The sequence below is a fragment of the Macaca mulatta genome, chromosome 1, assembly GCF_049350105.2.
Source record: "Macaca mulatta isolate MMU2019108-1 chromosome 1, T2T-MMU8v2.0, whole genome shotgun sequence".
NCBI classification, from domain to species: domain Eukaryota; kingdom Metazoa; phylum Chordata; class Mammalia; order Primates; family Cercopithecidae; genus Macaca; species Macaca mulatta.
Genome location: NC_133406.1, coordinates 29,897,507 through 29,914,027, shown reverse-complemented (window position 1 = coordinate 29,914,027; position 16,521 = coordinate 29,897,507). Strand labels below are relative to the sequence as shown.

Genomic DNA, 16,521 nt, shown 5'->3' with positions numbered 1-16,521 from the left:
TCTATCTCTTCAGTATTGGTCACTGATGCCTTATTTAGTTTGTTTGGTAAGGTCATGTTTTCCTGGATGGTCTTGTGCTTGTGGATGCTTGTCAGTGTCTGGTCTGGGCTTGTTTGTATGTGTCCTTCTTGGGAATGTTTTCCAGGTATTTGAAGGGACTTGGGTGTTATGATCTAAGTTTTTGGCCACTGCAGCCATATCTGCATTAAGGGGTACCCCAAGCCCAGTAACGCTGTGGCTCTTGCAGACTCATAGAGGTACCACCTTGGTGGTCCTAGATAATATCCAGAATAATTCTCTGGATTACCAGGCAGAGACTCTTGTTCTCATCCTTTACTTTTTCCCAAAGAAACAGAGTCTCTCTTTCTGTGCTGAGCTGACTGGAGATAGGGGAGGGGTGACACAAGCACCCCTGTGGCCACCACTACTGGGACTGCCCTGGGTCAGACCTGAAGCCAGCATAGCACTGGGTCTTGCCCAAGGCCCACTGTAACTATTACCTGGCTACTATCTATGTTCGCTCAAGGTTCTAGGGCTCTACAATCAGCACGTGGCAAAACCAGCAAGGCTGTGTCCTTTCCTTTAGGGGCTCAAAGTGAATCCAGAGATGCTGTCTGGGAGTCAGGGCCTGGAGTTGGAAACTTTAGAAATCTACCTGATGTTGTATTCTACTGTGGCTGACCTGGCACCCAAACCACCGAAGTCCTTCCCACCCTTTCCTGCCCTTCCCCAGGCAAAGGAGTTTTTCCTCATGTTCACCACCACCACAGGCCCATGAGGAGTACTGCTGGGGTACTGCCAATGTTCACTTAAGGCCCAAGGGCTCTTCTGCCAGAATGTGTTGGATGTTGCCAGGAAAGTGACTTATGCTTCAGGGCAGTGGGCTCCTCTCTGGCCCAGAATAGGTCCGGAGATGCCATCCAAGAGACAAAGACTAGAATCAGGGACCCAAAGAGCTGGCTTGGTGCTCTTTCCCACCGTGGCTGAGCTGGTACCTAAGTGCAAGACAGAGTCCCCTTTATTCTTCCCTCTGCTTTTCTCAAGGAGAAGTGGTCTCTCCTCATAGCCATCAGACCTGTGAATGTGCTGGGTCACATCTGAAGCCAGTGCATTTTGGAGTCTCACCTGAGGCCCATGGTATGTACTACTTGGCTACTGCTACTGATTTTCCAGGGTCCAAAGGCTCTTTATTCAGCATGTGATGAAATCTGCCAAGACTGGGTCCTTCCCTTCAAGGCAGTGGGTTCCCTTCTGGCCCAGGGTATATCTAGAAATGTCATCCAAGAGCTAGGGCCTGCAATGTGTGCTCAGGATTTTGCCCAGTACCCTATCCTACTCTGGCTGAACTGGTATCCAAATTGCAAGACAAACTCCTTTTCACTCTTCCCTCTTCTCTCCTCAAGCAAAGGAAGGAGTCCCTTTTGGAGCCATAAGCTGTGTTGCCTTGGGTTGGGGGAGGGGTGATGTAAGCACTTACTTAGCCATCCTGGCTGGTGTCTTACTAGATCGTGTGATCCCCAGTCCACTGGCTCAGAGCCCAGCAGAGCACTAGGACTTGCCTGGGTATTGCAGTTGTTGTGGCCCAGACAGGCTTTCAAGTTTATTTAGGACCTCAGAGCACTTTAGCCCATGGTGGTGGAGGTAGTCGAAACTCAGTTTCTGAAACCTGGGATGGGCAATTCTCCTCTGGCTAGGGGTGGTCTAAATGGTCCCTCCATTGGCAACAGCTAAGTTCTGCCCAGTGTTGGCAGCGTGGAATTCTAGAGTCCCACAATCGCTGTGCCCTCCCTCCAAGTGCACAGATTTTCTCTCCACACTATGTGGCTGCTGCCAGGGGATGGGGGAAGGGTGGTGTCAGCAATTCAAGATTGTCTTTCTTACCTTTTTCAGTACTTCTTTCAGCAACACGAAGTTAAAACCAGGTACTGTGGTCACTTTGTGATCGCTGATTTTTGGTTCTTATGAAGGTGCTTTTTTGTTTAGATACTTGTTAAATTTGGTGTTCGTTCATGGAGAACAATCAGTGGAGGCTTCTGTTTGGCCATCTTGCTCTGCATCCTCCCCAACTTATGATTTTTTAACTTTATCATGGGTTCATCAGGGTATTGAATGCATTTTTGACTTACAATATTTTCAACCTGTGGTGGTTTATTGAGATGTAACCCTATCATAAGTGCACCTGTACTATGGTAATAGAGACAGCTAGTATATCCCTTTAAATAGGAAACATATAGTGGTACAGTGTCATAAGCTCAATATGATTTATTCAGATTTAGACCCTAGTAATTATAAAAGTCTATACAAGTTTTTTTTTTTTTTTCTTTCTCAGCAATCTTAAATTCCTGTGAATGAATTTCATTGTTTTAAAATGCATTCACAGTTGAAAAGGTTTACTTCTGAATCTCAGGGAACTAGACTAAAGAATCTGGTATCAATTTTCTGAGGATTAAAAAAAAATCATACTTAATGCTGAGTTATATTAAAGATGTTGGCAAGTACAACATTTTTTTTCTAACTATAGGATAAAGAGCATTGAAATGTATCATGCTCCAAACCCATTAAAAGTATCTGCACCTGTAACTGAACATCAGATGTTATTACCTTACTTCCTTTTGGCTTTCAACTTCTAGGCTGTCTGTTGAAACACCCCTCAATGTTTATGTGACCTCCAAGGCATACAAACATTTTCAGGGGAACCCTATAAGGAAAGAATTGGAAGTTTCATTTATTTTTTTCCTACCTTTAGTTCTCTTTTTTCCATCTTTCAGATCTTTAGATGTTCTGAGTTTTTGTAGCTGGAGACTGGGGAAACCTAGCTCCCCTCACTGTGGCCAGTGGAAGACTGCTGTGGAGAACCTGAATCCAAAGTGTTTTTGTTAAGAGACAAAGTAAACAGGCCAGTTTAAAGTTTCAATACCAGTATGCCTCTTTCTCTACCAACACCTGTGTGATTTAGATCCTGAATCATATAATTCCATTCAGAATGAAAAATTCGGTTTCTGATTGGCTGAAATGAATTCTAGTATTCCTTTCTTTGTTAGAAGTCAAAGTCACCATGTTCTGGAACATTAGCATGTGTCGGGTAAAGTTGATAACAGGATACTAAAACTCAAATAGCTGCTTCAGTACTGAAGTCAGAACAGTTCTACCTGGAAAAACGACCAAATTTTTCTCTTTTTATAGCACTACATTGTAATTGCTTATTTAGCTATTTTGTAAGCTACTTTTATTCTATTACTTCTCTGGTACTCCCAGGGTCTAGGACATTATCATGAATTCAAGAAACGTTTGATGCATAAATAAAGGAATGAAAATGTATATGGAATGTTATGTTTACTAAAGGCACAATAGTTTGACTTTTCCTGACTCCTGAGTTATGATCAACTCTGAAAAAGGGAGTAATTTTTCAACTCTGTTAAACATAGCGGGGTGGAGGTGGGGGTAAGAAGAGTTGGGGAAGGGTACATTATGAAACACAGAAATACTATTTACTAAGTACATATTAACAAATCTTAGCATAATTTAATTTTACTCCAGGCTGTCCCCCTATCCTCTTCCCCTACCCTCTTTTTTCTGGCCTGTAGAATGTAAGGAGGGGAACACACTTCTTTGTTAAGGAAAACTGAGTAAGTTGTCATTTCATTCTGTTATGACTGGAGTTTTTCCTTCTCATCATTCATCAGGTCAATTTAAGTTTTGAACATCTAAACTGTGTAACACTGCATATAAAAATAAGTCCATGTTTAAGACAAAGTAGAAAAGTACCAAACACTTTAAAAAAATGAATTGAAGAAAACCTTGTCTTTGACAACTTCTGTTTTTATTTGGGGAGAAGGTATGAAATCATCTAGGTACATTTTTGTCTATTGGGATGAAGAATGCTATCCAGTAAGAATATTGACTTAAAAATCAAATGCCTGGACTGGAGGGGAAGGAAAGGACAAAAGACTGCATGCTGTGTGCTATTTTGCGTCAACTCAATTCCTTTCTGCTATACATGAGCTTCAGTTGATGCCTTGGTCTGGAGCCTTTGAACTTTCTTAGTTACCAGTGATTTTAAATGGTGGTCACTGGACCGGGGATACAATTAAAATAATATAACATGCCATATGAAAATTTTAAACCAAGAAACTGATTTTTCATTTTCAAGTGGGGAATTCAGTCCTTAAAAAAGAATTGTGGTCCAAAGAAAGAGCATTACTAATGAGGACTCTCCCTTTTACAATTGAGGGTTCCTGCCTACATCTTCCTAACACCTCCTTTGCCAGGGCTTGCCTAGGTCAGATGAGAAGTAAATAGAACTGATGATGAATGATTTTTTTGACTCTCTTGTCACGTAGTTTTCTATCTTAATATGCTGAAGGGGAGCACATTCAGAACTGATCTCATTTGAGAAGGACTACTTTTAAGTTCTATTTTAGGCCACACAAATTTTCAAAAAATAAAATTCTGAATTCAATCTTAAACCCTTGGGAAGGCTTCCAATCACATATTTGGTGGAATGTACTATATTACCTAAATAATAAACATTTTATTTGGATACATCTTTGGGATGCTTGTTAAAAAATTATAGATTAAAATTTTAGTGTTAGAATTATGATTTGAGGATAGAGGAATAAAAAGTTCCCTTTTCCTTCAAACTTGTATGGATTCCATTTTTCTAGTGTTTTACTGACATCATGAAGAGTCTTTCTTCTCAAGGTGGGAACATGTCCTTGCCTTGTACTTTTATTCTGAATGATATGGTTTTTCTCCCTTGAATTTGCGATATAGAATTTATGAGGTTTATGTGTTTTAGCTCTACAGTTTCTTCCATGATCTTACATTTTATCTCCTCTAAGACTGTTTAGAAAAACAATAAAAATAGGAAAAAATATTTTGGTGCAATAATAAGTAAAAATGGGATTCCTGGAGGTGGATTGGAATTATTTAGTCTTCTGTGTCTTTTCTAGACATCCATAATTTTTCTTTTTCTTTTTATTCTTCTATTGGACAGAAATTTCACTTGAAGGTAGATTATTAGTCTAAAAGACCATCTTAAATCACAATGCTTTAAGAACTTTTGAATTAAGCAGCTTAGAGGAACACATAATATATTCACCTTACCTTGTTTTAGTTGAAACAAATTCTTTTTAAAATTTAGGTCTTCTTTAAAAGGAGAAACAGAACACACTTCATTTTTATATAGAATAAACTTTGTTTTTATTATAGACATGGATGAAAAATAAAAGTTTTTATGTACATACAACATATAGTGCAAACGAAAAGCTTTTAAATACCATGGATAGACATGTTGTTGGAAACAAAAGGAGATGAATGATGGGGGTTAGGATGGTCGTCCTGGAACTGCAGGAGGGGGCCGCCTAGTAAAAACAAAACAAAACAAAATAACAAAAAGAAAGACACAGATGCAGAGGAAGAAAACAATGTTTAAATTATAAAATAAACCCAAATAATAGCATGCACAAATAGCTCACAAAAGTCAAATTCAAATCACACCCAAAAACACGCAGACATGCAAAGGAAATGAAAGGACATCACATGGCTAAGTTAGCAGTTCCCAGGACTTTTCCTGGCTACTAGCAATGTTCTAGGTATGAGCAATTTGAGCTCACTCAAAAAGCTTCTTATTTTGCACCGTGGAATGATAAATCCATGCACTCTTATTCGGGAGAACTGGGACTAGTCCCCAAGCCAAATACCTTTATAACTTGAGTATTTGATTCTCAATCCTGATTTTGTGACACTCAGTTATTTCCAAAGATTTCAATGAACGTTGTGAAATCTCCATGGGGGAGAGGGAGTTGACGTAGCCAATGGCAGGTGAAATTTTTTTTTTAAGTGAGTTAAATTAGAAGGTGGTGTCAAGGGATCAAATGAACAATGTAATCACAATGCAGAGAATGCCAGAGGTTGATCTCAGAAAAAAAGGATTTGTAAATAAGAATTTGCTCCAGGTGAGTAGTCCTGGTGTGTAATAGCCTGGATTCAGGCCTAGGGAAACCAGGAGGCTAGGTCTGGTCCATGGCGACCCCAGGATTTTCTAGGATTTCCCTCTGTCTAAGAGCTAGTTATAACCGTAATTCTGATTTATTCTGAAGTGGGCCAAGGGTAAATGACATCTGGTCTGCCAGATCTTTCTCCATTTCCCTAGGCTGGCTTGCATTTCATCAGACCTATGGATAATGAAATGAGGGTCCAAGTTGTGCTTCACTTGCCATCAGCCTTTCTTGTGTTCAACAGGGAGATGATTTGCAGCTAGAGAAAATACAGTAAATGCTACATTGCAATGAAAAGCTTTGTAAGTAGGAAAACAGCAGGCCAAATAAAGCTTTCCCTCTGGTTTCTGGCAGAAGTCTACACTTTAATTTCCCCTTTCTAAGCAAACCATTAATGAACTCAACATTATAGCAAGCTGTAGAATGGTGAGGTTATCTCAAGACCCTCCTCTCTTGGACTTCTTATCTAGGTGTTCAACAACATACTCACTTCCATCTTATTCTTGTTACACTTCAGTGAGTGGAGCAATGAAGTCTATAAAAAAACAAAAACAAAAACAGAAAAACTTCTTTTTCATTTTCTATGAGATGTCAGTGGAGCCAAACTGACTGGTCTATTTCTGGGCAGGGGTAAAAAATGATCTTACCTTCCCCAAAGTCCAAAATCAATTTTTCTTGAGTCCAGTTTAAGCTGACTACACTAAAGAGGCCTCCCATCCATTTAAATGATGGAGAACTTGTTATTGGTACCTAACCTTTCAACTTCAGGGCTGGGGCGGGGGCTAGGGGGTCTCCAAGGCTTTAGCTTTAGAGATCCAGGTAATGGGTATCCCTGGTGTTTTCATGAAGAAAGTGTAATTAAATTTCTGTCGAGCTCAATGAGATTTATCACCTGCCCAGAAAACAGAAACTATTTTTGAGTTCTGAAGGGGCTTTAGAACACTTTAATGACCTCAGCAGGGTGGGGAGGTGGGCCATTAAACTGAACAGCAAGTCCACAGTGCTGAAGCGACATTCTGTTAGCATATGCCAAAACACTTTCCTGTTTGAGCTAGTTTGGTGTTCTGATCCAGAAACAGGATCAGAAACTTTATGTCTTGGAATATATTCCACTGACAGCTAGAATGTTTGCTTGAAACATCAGGGACATTTATATCCTCAGACAGCTTTTTCTTTTCATCCTCACTTTACTGTATCTACCCTTCCTTTCATTGCTGAAAAAGCATTGTTGATGATGATACCATTTACTGGGTCAAAATGAGCTCTATTGAAGATATGGGCAGTTGGGGTTTTTGCTTTTTCTTTTGCATAATTTTTATATTACTTATACAGTGCCGAAATGCTTACAGGCAAGTGATGCAAATATTTGGACTTTTTACATGTAGAGCTACAAAGGTACCTCATACAATTGCCACTCCCATATGAAAGTTGCAGTACTAAATTGGAATACTGAGTTGCTAACAAATTCTTAAGCTCACCATCCTAGTATTCAACATATAAGCAAATTTACCTAATCAAGACTCTAATTTCAGGTTATATTTTCTTAAGCATTTTGAAAAATAACTTCAAAGCAGAATGTTTTGGCCAAAACAGGCAAAGGAGATTGCAAAAGCTGTATCTGGAACATGGGCGTAATTTATATATAAAATGCTTAATTATTAACAAGAATGATGAATTACCCACTTTTTTTTGGCTTTATGTCAATGATGCAATTTGGTCTTATGGTGACATTCCTCTGGCAAGATCTCTGAGAAAGTCTTTCTTATAGCTTTTTTCTTTTCTGTTAAAATCTCACAATAAAGGACAGGTGCAGTGGCTCATGCCTGTAATCCCAACACTTTTGGAAGCTGAGGTGGGCGGATGACTTGAGGTCAGGAGTTCGAGACCAGCCTGGCCAACATGGTGAAATGCCATGTCTACTAAAAATGCAAAAATTAGCTGGGCATGGTGGCACGTGCCTGTAATCCTAGCTACTGGGGAGGCTGAGGCATGATAATCACTTGAACTTGGGAGGCAGAGGTTGCAGTGAGCCAAGATCACACCACTGCATTGCAGCCTGGGCAACAGAGCAAGACTCTGTCAAAAAAAAACAAAAACAAAAACAAAAAAAAACCTCATAAAAAATGCTCTGTTTGCTTTCTTTGCTCATCATTTAGGTAAGTGAATAACCCAGAGCAGTGAGTGAGCCTGAAGGCTTGGGAAAGGGAGGAAAGAAACGCAATAGGAATAGGTATTCTTCAATATTCTTCTCTGATGATTAATCTTAAATCAACCTGGATCCCTTCCTTCACAATAATATCATGGAGGTAATTTAAATAATCTCTTTTTTGGAGAGTCAGAGAGAAAAGGTAAGGTATAAAATTATCTGAATCCTACGTAAGTCTGTCATTAAGACTCAATGCATGTATGCCTCTAAACTGCTTTTGTGCCACCTGTTCCAATGTGACTTTCCTCCTTAAGAGTCAGATACTGCTTTGACAAAGTACCAGAGCTCCAGATGAATTGCCCTTAGTTGAGAGCTCTTGTTGCTCTTACATTTGGTCTTTTTCTTTTTTTAAGAGATGGTGGGGTCCTATTCTGCTCCTGAGGCTGGAGTGCAGTGGCACAATCATAGCTCACTGCAGTCTCAAACTCCTGGGCTCAAGTGATCCTCCTGCTTCAGCCTCCCTGGTAGCTGGAACTACAGGCATGAGCCACCATGTCCAACTAAATAAAACTTTTTTTTTTTTTTTTTTAAAGAGATGAGGTCTTGCTATGTTGCCAATCTGGTCTCAAACTCCTGGGCTGAACTGATCCTCTTGCCTTAGCCTCCTGAGTAGTAGATTTGATTTTATCATCCAACTTTTTGTTAGTGAGAGTCTGTACTGAGGAAATCACACTCGATGGTTTTCCTCTGGCTTAAAGCCACTGAAGCAGTTTCCTAAGGCATGTGCCTCAGGACACTAGTTCTGTAAGATGTTCGATGGTCAAATAAGTCTGAGAAGTATGTAGACATTATTCTTTTTTTGGAGAGTCACAATGCAGTCTGATTTTAAGGCTTCTGTGAAGTCTTTCAATAAAGAAACATTTGATTTTTAGTCATTATTTCTCAAGCATATTTGGCCAAAAAATGCTTGGTGTATGTGTATGTAAAACTTATTAAGATCTCATGGAATGCACTTTGAGAAATTTTGAATTAAGGTTGTAGTTTTAGCCAATATCTCTTGTATGTATTCTAAGTATTAGGCTGCCAAAATGTAAAAAAATACTAGTAACAGGTCTGAAAAGTGGCTATGCCAGGTGTGTGTTGAAGTGCTTAGAAGCAAAGCATGAGGTCAATCTAACCCAAATACCAAACACGTTTCTCAATATGAAATTTAAAGGTTCCATCAGAAAAACAAAAATCTTGGAAACAGATTGAGCGTATGTTTACACCAATGCCAGAGCTATTTAAAACACAAATGAAAAATGGTCAAATGAAATAGTTACAATACGTTTGTTTGTTTTTGGAAATTACCTTTAGAAACTATTCTGAATATATTATTAACATACTTCAAAATCATGCAGTTAAAATAAACAGAACACAAGTACACAGCATGATTCTCATCCAGAATCTTCCAGTAAGAAGCTTCCTTTGAAGGTATAGATGTTCCACTCATGGAAGATGTATAGATGTGAGAAAGAAATTCCACAGGAAACAGTAAATTAACACAACAATCTGTCCAGTTCATTTTTTCATAATAAGCATGTCCTGATCGCAGAAAGAAAATAAACCAACATCTCTCTCCTCCTATCCCCTTTTGTCTTCTGCATTTAGATGGCACAATCTGGGAATATATCAATTGATAAGGGACTTGTCATCAAAACTCTATTAGTAATAGAGAGTCTTCCTCTATTCTCTGGAAACTCAAAATTAGGACAAAGTTGTGTCATTCTTTCATTTTCTGAATACATTCTCTTAAAACTGGGGAAACTGGACCGGGCGTGGTGACTCACGCCTAAATCCCAGCACTTTGGGAGGCCGAGGTGGGCGGATCATGAGGTCAAGAGATCGAGACCATTCTGGCTAACAAGGTGAAACCCCGTCTCTACTAAAAATACAAAAAATTAGCCACGCGTGGTGGCGGGCGCCTGTAATCCCAGCTACTCGGGAGGCTGAGGCAGGAGAATGGCGTGAACCCGGGAGGCGGAGCTTACAGTGAAAGGAGATCGCGCCACTGCACTCCAGCCTGGGCGACAGAGCGAGACTCGGCAAATTCTCCTCTATGCCCAGTGAACAAAAGAACAGAGGCTAATTGTTGGGTCAGACACTCAAATATTTGCTATAAGAAATGCCTTCTGTGGACCTAACATTTGGGCACACCATCTTTCCTCCTTCCATTTCCCAGAATTTTTTAAATAAATGCTTCATTTTCAACAGCAAAATGTCATGGTGCTTCTTGGCATCTGTCACATCATACCCTCCCGCTAAGGTTTGTGTTCTTCAATCTATTCCAATAATGACATCAAATCGGAAACACAATGTCTCCCACTCTCCTGCCTTGATTTATCCAATTTGTTCCCTTTAACAATCCCATCTTTCTCCAAGTTAATGACAGAAACACAAAATGCTATCATTCTTTACTTTGTTAACTCTGGGACAGTTTAATCACAAGAGCTATGAGTATTTAGAAGTCTCAGGTATTACTGAAATGCATAGACATGATTCAAATATATACAAGAATGAGGAAAAGGGGTCCTTCAAATGTTATAATTTATTTCAGCTTCAGAAATACAGCTTCACATTTTCACAATAGGTACATGTGACCTTCAAGAATGATACAGGCTTTGAGATTTTTCTTCAAAAATTCCATTCTAAGAGTCCATATATCAGCATTAAGAAATCCTGAAAGTGCCAAGAAGACAGTGGAAAGTATCCGGCTCAGGTTAATTAAAGAATCAACAGAGAAGACAAGATTTTGCTTCTGTATATTCCTTCTTCAAAAAAAGCAAAAGAAAAATTTGACCCAAAAAAGGGAAAGTAAAATTAGACAAGCAAGCGAAACAAAGGCTGTTACATAGGAAATAAAACACAAATCAAGTAATAGTGGTGGAATTACTGGTTGGGGGGAATAATTTTTAACAAACTGGTAGCAGACAAGGCAAGAGGTTACAGTAATTTTTGTCATAATTTTAAAACATTTCATAATGAGCGAAGTTTAAGGAATTCAAGAGTAAAAATTAAAAAGAGATTAATGACTTGAGCTAAGCTATGTGTGAAACTTCCGACCAGAGGTGAGAAGTCTCACCAATATACCAGTATGAACAGGTCTTAAGACAAGCACTCCTCTTTGAGTTTCCTCTCTCTTGCTCTCACACATACACACACTCTTACATATATACAAAGACACACACACACAAATAGCAGTGCATATATTACATATGCTTCAAAAATATTCTTAAAGTTTCACCTACACAGCACCACATAATTTTAAACATACCAATTAGACAGGATGAGTAAGAGTATCTAGAAGACACATTTGAGCTTTTTAGAACGTATAATGAGTGATCTGGTGAACTAATAATCATTTCTCCAAAATCATCTAGATTCATTTACATTAACCTCTGAGCTCACAGCTAGTAGTCTTCTAATTGAAATGATACAAAACTCATGGCTTCAGACTCATACACTATCTTCTTTCATGCGTTCAACAGTGAGAGGCCTATTAGGCTTTATTCTTCATTCTGAGGAGATTCCTGTTACTTTCAAATAATTATGCCATTTGCCAAACGAAAAATGTTTACCTGAAAAAGGGGATGACCTACCTCCAAGTATTAGAGAGCTTCTCCCTTACATTTTCAGCAAATTTACTCAGAAAAATCCACTACTTTAATGTTGCTGTGTCCCTTTATTTTTTTTACTTCTACCATAGAGGAAAAATGATTATATATATCAACTTAGCTTTTTAAGATTCAGCTCAGCAACCCAAAAATAATTTATAATTCCAATTAGAGATCTTAAAGATCGGTCTCCAGATTTTACTTCTTCCCCAAAAATATTGTCAAAGGTAATTCCTTCTTAGATAGAAGTGCTGTGGATTCAGATATAAATGTCTATGGACATAACCATGTTGCCATGGTAATTATGAGCTTTATACCTCTCAAAATGACAACAATCTGGAGTTAGAAAATGTTGTATCCTTCATATATGTTATGAGAAATGAACCATTGTTACCACGTGTTATGGCAGATCATCCAAAGCTATCTGTTGTATTATCACAGTTTAAAAAATATCCTGATACTACACGTACTAAGTACATGTATACATAGATATTTACAACCATACATATACATATATTTATATATATACACACAATGCACATACAATCACACTCATGCTTGTGGCATTTTAACGAGTATTTTTAAACCTACCTACTCAAATGGACATAAAATACACATACTTACAGAAACATATTTACTAGGTCCATATCATATACACAGAGACACATGCATAGAAAATGTGTTTGTACACAGAAAACATCAGTGTGTATCACATACTGGTATTAGGTCCCATTTCATATTTGAGAATTATGGCTACGAAGTCTATACTAAAAAGTCACAAAATTAATCTATGTGACCACTTTTTACTTCTAAGTCCAGAAGGCTTATAGTTACATCACAGGAACTGGTTTCATTAATATACTTTAGAATAAAGTGAGTTTGTATTGGAACAAATAGGAAATTTGCTAATAAACAGACCCTACTTCTCGTCTATGTTATAAAACACGGCTAAAAGCAATATTCAGACGAGTAACCTTGGTAGATGTTTTTTTAGAAATGCAATATACTTGTTCTGAATCAATACTATTTCAATAATCTGTCCATAATTGAGTAAATGGTTATTTTAATTAGTCATTATGCATGCAAGATTTAGCATGTGACAATAAAACTATATTTACCTATCAAATAAACATTTATAGTTTATTTTCCCAAATCCTAAAAACACTGAATTTTTAAATTATGCTAGACATGATAGAGCTACATCTATTGTGTTTACAATATCAGAGCAATCAGTTAAGAGGAAATTACACAAAAGATTAGAAATGGTATGGGAAACAGAAAGCTCATTAAGCTACATTCCCATCTTAAGGCCTGGTGTGCATGCTGCACGTCAACCTATGCACATCCTAGAGTTTCAGACTTCATTCAACATTGGCATCTCCTTTTAGCAGAATACAAACCCTTTGGGAAATGAGATTCATACTAATAATATGACATAGCACTGCAGCAAATTAAAATTCTCCAGTGTCACTGCTGAAATTCTAGAGTAGGCTGGGTTCTATTAGAAATAACTTAGGAGTAAAGAACAAAACTGTACCCACAAAGGTAGACAATTGGGGCGGTGCAACTGTGGGACTATAATCTAAAAGCAAATGCCAAAGATGACAAATGCCATTGTTTATTACCGCCTAACATCAGTGGAAGGAAAATTGGAAAAAAAAATCTCCAATTTTTTTTTGACATGGTTTGTGCTGATCTAAGAACACACCAGTGGTTATTCACAATATTTTCCTTTAACAGAAGGAAAATTTTGAAATACAGCAAAACACAAAACCACATTTAGCACAAAGCCAAACCCTGAAGTATATAATCTGTTAGCTGCCTATTTTAGAGAATTCAAAGGAAGAAGCAAAGGGAATCCTAAAAACAAGAAGTTTTATAAAAATATCTCACTGAAGATTATTTGTTTTACTATGGATGTTTGCTTAACATTTTTTCCATTTAGCTGAGACACTATTTTTAAAATGTAGTATGTATCTTGCACATTGGTTCCACTCACAAAGAGTTAACTTTTTCCCCCAGTTTGGGGTTTGGGGTGAGATACGAGAGGATTTAGGATTGTGATGTTTTTATACAATCACTTGTAACCTTAAAAGTTGAAATGACCTTTAGGTAAATCTTGTATTTTGTGATTTTTACCAATTATAAATGGGCTAGCTGTAAGCCTTTAGAAGAAGGTCAATACAACACCACTCAACATAGCAAGTTCTCTTTTTAATAATGGTTAAAAGTTTTTACTTTATGAGTATCTGCTCTGGGTATAAACTACACAGGAAATGAAAGTTAAGTTAACATACAAATCATGTTTGCTACTTTCAAAGGGAGACATTTCAGTTGGTGAAACCTGATTTACTTCTGTAGAATATGAAATAGTGTCATGGGACACCCATACTCAGTGAATACTTGCTCTGCTGTCTGGGAACAGTTAGCACACAAAAATTCCAGTTGGCTTCTGGCTGTTTCCTACATGTGAATCATCTGGTCCTAAGTAGTCCAAAATGTAGCCTCAATACTGAACTATTAACCCCCAGGCTAAACTGTTCTGGTAAATTTTAGAAATCTTAAGAAATTGCAAATTTGCTTTAGATTTCGATGTTTCAGTACCCTTTTCTGGAGTGACCTGGATAGGGACTTTGAAATACTACAACTGTAAAAGTGTGAGCTCTGCTCTTATCCCATGTCATCTTCTACTGACTTCATTTCAGGAAGCATTCTTTAAATGTGATTATCCCATAGCCTCAAGATTTATTAAGAAAGCCTATAATGGATACAAAGTTACACTGAACCTGTTTCAAAGGTAGGATAAATTCTTACATATCATGATTACAAATTAGCATGTAAAGAGTGATTTTTTTCTCCAACCAAAATAATAATAGTAAAACTGGAGTTAGTATCAAAGTGTAGTTAGCTATGCCAAAAATTAGAGCAAATAGAAAAGTAAACATTATCCATGTCAGCCTTCAATGTAATCCACCATGAGGTTAATATAAGTAAAGAAAAAAATTACATTTTTCCTAACACTTCTAGAGATGTGATATTTTGCTTCTTCCTTGAACTCTGAAACTAATTAGCCAAATGTATTGACTGATTAACAAAAAAAGAAGCTTTTATTCACTGTTGCATATGCTTCTAGCATGAAGCAAAACACATTGGAATGAGGAGAAGCTCTTCAGAGCAAACAGTGCAGACTTTTCCTTTGCAAACTACCTCGTGCTTCTGGAAAAGTTTATTCTTAAGGAGTCCTAATTTTAAAAAATCACTTCCTAGCAGTCTTATGACATAAAAAGGAAGAAAAGAGGAGCTAAATAGGCAATTATGGAGTAGGTAGTAGCATTCAAGGTAGACAACAGAATTACTCTCATCCTAAACAGAATGTGGGAAAAGAAATATGTATGGCTTAGGTCTAAGCCCACTCTCTCATATTTGAATAATTATATTTCATGAGCTACCTGGTAGATAGCCTAGAAAACTTGTCCAAAGCAATTTCAAATATATGCCATGGTAGGCAAATGATCCCCAAAGTATAGGGCTGCTATACAAACCTACCTTGGTCAGCACAACATATAAAGCCGCTAAAGGTCAGCAGTTTTCAAGTCAAACCCTGAAGGTTTGACGTACCATGAGCAATGAAGATGAGTGATGAACGCATTAGTAAAACTGGTTACTTGCCTACTGATGTCCACACATGCGACTACTCATGATTTACTGCAATGGTTATCACATATGTTGCTTTCGCATAATTCATTAGTGATTAATTGCCATGCCAGACACTTCATTTAGTCTAACAGGGAGGATTCTAGTGGGCGGATTATAGTGGGACGAGTTGGTGATGGGGGTGGTCTCCGGCTAGAAAGAGAGAAAGAGAAAGGTAAAGAAACAAGTAGAATATCTAGCAGAACATTGTTCCAAGGACACTGAGAAAGAGCCATTACACACATGCTCATGCACATACAGGCCAGCAGAAGTGGTTACGATCTGTAATGATTTTAACATTGTCACCTTTCATTTATCTAGTAGTTTTAATGAAAATTACGTATTTTTTCATATGCAAATCTTTCTCAAAACTGAAGTCATTCCTTCTAATACTAATAAGAAATATGAAACTATTTGAAAGCCATCTGAAACATACTGCACATATCTTAGCCAATATAATATGATAATTACATAGAATGAACTCAGGAACTAATAAAGTATATTGTTTCAGACAATGATGGTTTTTGAATTTTTATTTCTCACATATAATTTTCCTCTTCTTTTTCTTTCAGGATATTATCAGTTCTCATCGCCTTTATAACTTTCTCCAGTTTGTTCTATATTATGCTTGTAATTTGCAGAGCACTAAAAATCAGAAAAGCAAGGCTTTTAGAGTTCTCTGTAGCAAGTGTAAATAGGCTTAGTGTGAGTGCCTGTTTAAATTGCAGGAGCTCTAGTTCCTATTTTGGGTCTTAAAGATTTTAGTATTACTAATAGTAGTATTACTCACTTTCTAGTTGGCAGTGATGTTTCTGGTAGCTGAGTTTACTGAGCAAACGTACTTGAGATAATGAAATATTACTGTATTTGAGAGTCTCAACATTACTAAGCAATATTATTTATTACTTATTATTATATTATTTATTCCTCAAGCTTCTACATTTATTTACTGAATATATTAATAAGTTTTTTAGTGTATTTGTGTACTTGACTTCATATGTGGTATCTTGGGTAGTCATTTTATACCCCC

General features: G+C 37.5%; 1 protein-coding gene across 4 annotated transcripts in view; it reads right to left on the bottom strand.

Moving 5' to 3' along the window:
• Positions 1-5,177: 5,177 nt before the first annotated feature.
• The window catches only part of DNM3 (dynamin 3), a 563,268-nt gene continuing 551,924 nt past the window's right edge, over positions 5,178-16,521 (bottom strand). For 2 of the 4 annotated variants that reach the window (XM_028850447.2, XM_077999966.1), the window contains one exon: positions 5,178-5,363. In XM_028850447.2, coding sequence (XP_028706280.1) covers positions 5,327-5,363 — 37 coding nt within the window. In that variant the 3' untranslated portion in view covers positions 5,178-5,326. Of the gene's footprint in view, positions 5,364-10,714; positions 15,645-16,521 lie in introns of those variants that run through there. The other 2 variants (XM_015124070.3, XM_002802065.4) reach the window with 1 other exon arrangement.